General features: G+C 35.3%; 1 protein-coding gene across 1 annotated transcript; it reads right to left on the bottom strand.

Annotated features, from left to right (window-relative positions):
- Positions 1 to 288: 288 nt before the first annotated feature.
- On the bottom strand, positions 289 to 2858 carry LOC132300101 (cyclin-D4-1-like). The gene is made up of 5 exons (XM_059797048.1): positions 2414 to 2858; positions 2215 to 2301; positions 1824 to 2121; positions 1619 to 1728; positions 289 to 752 (listed from the first exon to the last, which is right to left on the bottom strand). Exons 1-5 carry the CDS (start codon positions 2663 to 2665, stop codon positions 480 to 482), a joined length of 1020 nt encoding a protein of 339 aa, XP_059653031.1. The 5' UTR covers positions 2666 to 2858; the 3' UTR covers positions 289 to 479.
- Between the last annotated feature and the right edge of the window lie 1533 nt (positions 2859 to 4391).

Raw genomic sequence — 4391 nt, 5'->3', positions numbered from 1 at the left:
GTTAGCACCGTAATATTTTATAATATTCATGTAAGTAATCTCAAATAAGGTCACGACCTCATTCGTTGAATTGAGTGTTCCGAAAATTTCACGATTGATTGTATTTATCATTAGTGGTTAATTGTTAGAGGTATGAAGAGAATGAGAGTGCAAGGTTCGAAAATGAGCTTCCAAACACGAGAACAACCCAACCAGGACAACAGGTCACTTGCAAAAAGTATTTAAAATGTGTGAATAAAAATTATTGTGTCTTGAGCACGTGTGCATAAAAGTATTAATTATGAAGTATTATTACCAATAATGACTTAAATTTTTTATATAATAACCAAAAAATAAATCCTCATAGAATCATAATCTTATCTAATCATGACCGTTCATCATATAAATATCGACTGACAAATAAAATGACAACAAAATTAAACCACTCTGCTTCCCCGTTGATATAAAACTAGCAAAAAAAGTAGAGTTGGTCTTATCTACTATTGGTCTTGCTGTACATGCGTTGCAGAAGATCGTAACCTCTTATTTGGCGGCTCATCCTCTCTAGACCCAGAAGCCGAGCCAGACCCCGAGCCCAATCCTGAGCCTGAAACAGAGACCGAGGCACAGCTGCCACAAGCCGCCGCATCCAAAACTCCGGCGGGGCTAGGCGGCGCGTACGACTCAACTATGCGATCCTTAATAAGCGTCGCGGACGGACACGTGTCGATCAGATACTCCTCCATTAGTTGGTGACAGCTTCTCACCATTTCCTGTCCCCAAGAAATTATCAAAAAAATCACCACCATATTTTCACACAGCCCTCGAGGCTTCAATTTCTCACTAAATATATATATATATATATCAACAATATACTTCAACTAATATTTTTCAATTTACTTTTTTCTTAATAAATAAAAAAAAAGATAATATTGGGCCTATTGGCTTTTCATTTTTTTAAAATTCTTCTTAGATAAAATAATATCATTGTAGCTAATTCCATTTAAAAATTTTGGCCTTTACCATCATCATTCACAACGTGTGACCATATACAAATAGTTAAAAATGTCCAAGTATAAATACCACCTCCTTAAAATAACAAATTACAATGTCTAGAGTCTCAATATAATCTTTTACAAGAATAACATATCGGTAATTTTATTTTTTATTTTTTATTTTTTTCACTTGAAGTACAAGGGATTGCAAACAAACAGCATCACTGTATTGAGTAAGGTTGTTAATAGAATAGTCCATAACAAGAATCTTGAACCATCTTTTATTAACTGTTAGATTGAGATACTATTAAAAGACTTGTTTGACTTTTAAGGATGTTAAAAATGTCTCATGATTAAAAATAGAGAGGAAATAAAAAAATAAATAAATTATAGCATTACTTTAATACATTTATAATAATAAAAAACGGTTAAATTTTATATTTTTATTTTACACTATATATATATATATATATATATATATATATATATATATTAATCCAGTGATTAATAAGTAGACAGCCAATAGAATTTTTTTATACCATTACTTTAATAATAAAAAGGATATTTTAAACAACAAATATATATATATATATATATATATATATATATATATATATATATATATTCATTAATCACCAAATTACTTTGTTTAGTCTCTCATAGAAGGGCTCCGAAAAATCCAAACTTTTGCCTGTGGCGCAAATCACGGCGGCGGCTGCAATCGTGGACGGCCGGAAACCCAAAAAATCGATCACTGCCACCATAATTAATATTGGCAAAACAAAATTAGAATTAATCAAAACAAAACTAAGCAAAACATAATTGGACTTGGGTTCGGGTCTAAAGTACCACGGATGGTCTTGAGAATGAGATCCGTAGAAGCTGATAGTAAACGGGCAAACACCTCGGGTTCCGACCCGGAGCAAGAGATGAAGTAATCGAGGTAGTCAAAGGGAGTGACTGAGCGTAACCTCCAACCGAGACCCGCCATGACTCGGAGCTCCATTCGCTGAACCGTTTGGGGTTCGAATACGAATCTGGGTTCCGACACCTGGAGGTCAATGAGCAATGGAACGTACAATTCCTCCATTTTCGCTGCTAAAGACACACACGCCACTGACAGTAGCTGAAATGGCCACCCACTTGCCTGTTGCCAGCAAACAAACAGTGGGTCAGATTCCGTCACCGGAATTCTACAAACACACACTTATATATACACACTTATAGAGAGAGAGAGTACCGGAAGAGAATGAGATGAAAGAAACCGATCGAAGTAGTTGACGGAGAGGAACGCCGTTACTGGTCTAAAGTGATAATGGGCATGAACCTGCATTCGATATCATCATTACAACAGACAAACATATAGATACATATATATATATATATATGAATGTATTATATATATATATATATATATATATATATATATATATACTGACCTTTAGGATCCAGTTGATGGAGTCTTGGCGGGCGGTAAGGTCGATGGAGCGGAGCTGATCTGGGTGGGGCATGTGATGGGTCTCGGGGCCGATGAGCCGATCGACGGCGGATTCATCGGACGGTGGAGAGTGAATAGGGTCTGATGAGCCAAGATCGGAGATCGACGTGCCGGCGTCGGAGGAGAAGAGGTCGGCGGCGTTCTCGGCGCAGCACAAGATAGCGGCGGCGGAGTGGTCCGGAGAGAGAGACATTGGGGCAGCGGAGAGGGGAAAGAGACAGTCTTAACGGCGAGTTAACGGCGGCATTGTGAGGACCGTGATTCGCATGTGTTGCGGAGACACACATGGCCACTCAAGGCTGGGGAGAAGACATGTTTTTGGCCTCTCTGTCCCTGCACTTTCTCTCTCTAGAGAGTGTTTTAGTGAGATAGTGAGGAAAGGGGGTGTATGTGGAGAAAAGGGTAGATAGGACGTGGAGGGGATTTGGAGCAAAGAATTGAAATCTACGGTTGGAGGGTGGGGTCAGTATGATGGTGGGGCGATGCGTCTTATCAGTTCTCTGTTGTGTGTGTTCTTATGGTATGCCAGTGTGTGATTTGATCTTTGTATAAAAACTTTTGATTTTCGTGGTTGACTGAGGACTATCTTTAAGCACTCCTCTAGGTGCAGTAGAATCTGAAAACTGTAATTTATTCATGCTATATCTATATATCACATGTGTGTGTGAGACCAGCTGTAAAACTAGCAATCTTAGATTTTAGTTAGTGGGGTAAATCAGTAATATAAAATTAAAATTTAAAAATAAAATAAAACAAATATAAATACATATATTTTTATTTTAATGCATTTTTAATGTATATTGACATATTGTTAAAGAGGATCTATAAATGATATGAAGAGAAAAATGGAGGGATGAAGGATGCAACTTGCAAGTGCCACGCTTTTTCTTTTTTATTTATTTGTTTTTGTAAGTGGAGAGAAGTTCAACTTTGAAGGGGTTACATGGGTACTATCCGAATTTTTTGGAATGTATTTTAATAATTTTTATACTTATTATGTTACCCTAATACGATTATATATATTCATCCTGAACTCTCCGTGATTATTTTTTTATTATTATAGTGAAATTCCTACAACTCTTGAATGTAATCCTAAATTTTGGATAAAATAAGTAAATTATGTGTGTTCTTGTTGTGTATGTGTTTGATCTCTATTTTGTGTTTGTTTTTTTTATCATCACAAGAATAATGATACTTGCACCAATTTGTTGTACCAAAATGTTTCTGATTAATTATTTATACACAGTACATATAAGTTATGTGATTTGTTATAATGAATTGTCAAACCTATTTATTTTAATTGGTCCATTTATGCATAAATAAAGAAGTAGGGCCCTACACCTACATGTACGATGCATAAATAACCAATCAAAAACATTCGGTGCAACAAATCGGTACAAGTATCATTACTCTTATCATAATAACAATATAGTTTATTTGCAACTCATCTTTAATAATTCTAAGGTAACTATAAATAGAAATTTTAAAAAAAATTGCAAGCCAACATTAAATGCTAGAACATTCTAAGGCGAATCTCTTATAAACTCCATAATTCATCACCGACATATACAATTACCGGAAAAATTATCTAGGAGTAAGCTCAACAAGATGAAAAGACCAGTTATTGTGTGAGTAAAAATATAATATTATCTTTCTGGTTTCATTTATATTATGGGCATCATCCATTGTATACCCACCCAAAAGCAGTATAGTGTACTTAAGGAGTAATGCAATTGTCAATGGAACCCATTGTCCAAAGGATATTCATAGCAGATTCACCTCTTCAAAGGTTAGCCATGTCGGTATAGTTGAAATTTGAACTTGATATTAAGCTCTAATAAAATTGGTGTCCCATTTGGTTGTTCCGACTTAACTCGTTAAATTAACTGATTTTAAAATATTGTTTCGAGTTCAATTCG

The sequence above is a fragment of the Cornus florida genome, unplaced genomic scaffold (assembly GCF_030987335.1).
Source record: "Cornus florida cultivar Cherokee Brave unplaced genomic scaffold, ASM3098733v1 CherokeeBrave_3.0.0_Hap2_Chr03, whole genome shotgun sequence".
Classification (NCBI taxonomy): domain Eukaryota; kingdom Viridiplantae; phylum Streptophyta; class Magnoliopsida; order Cornales; family Cornaceae; genus Cornus; species Cornus florida.
The sequence above is the reverse complement of the archived record's forward strand: the minus strand, read 5'-3'. Positions and strand labels throughout refer to the sequence as shown.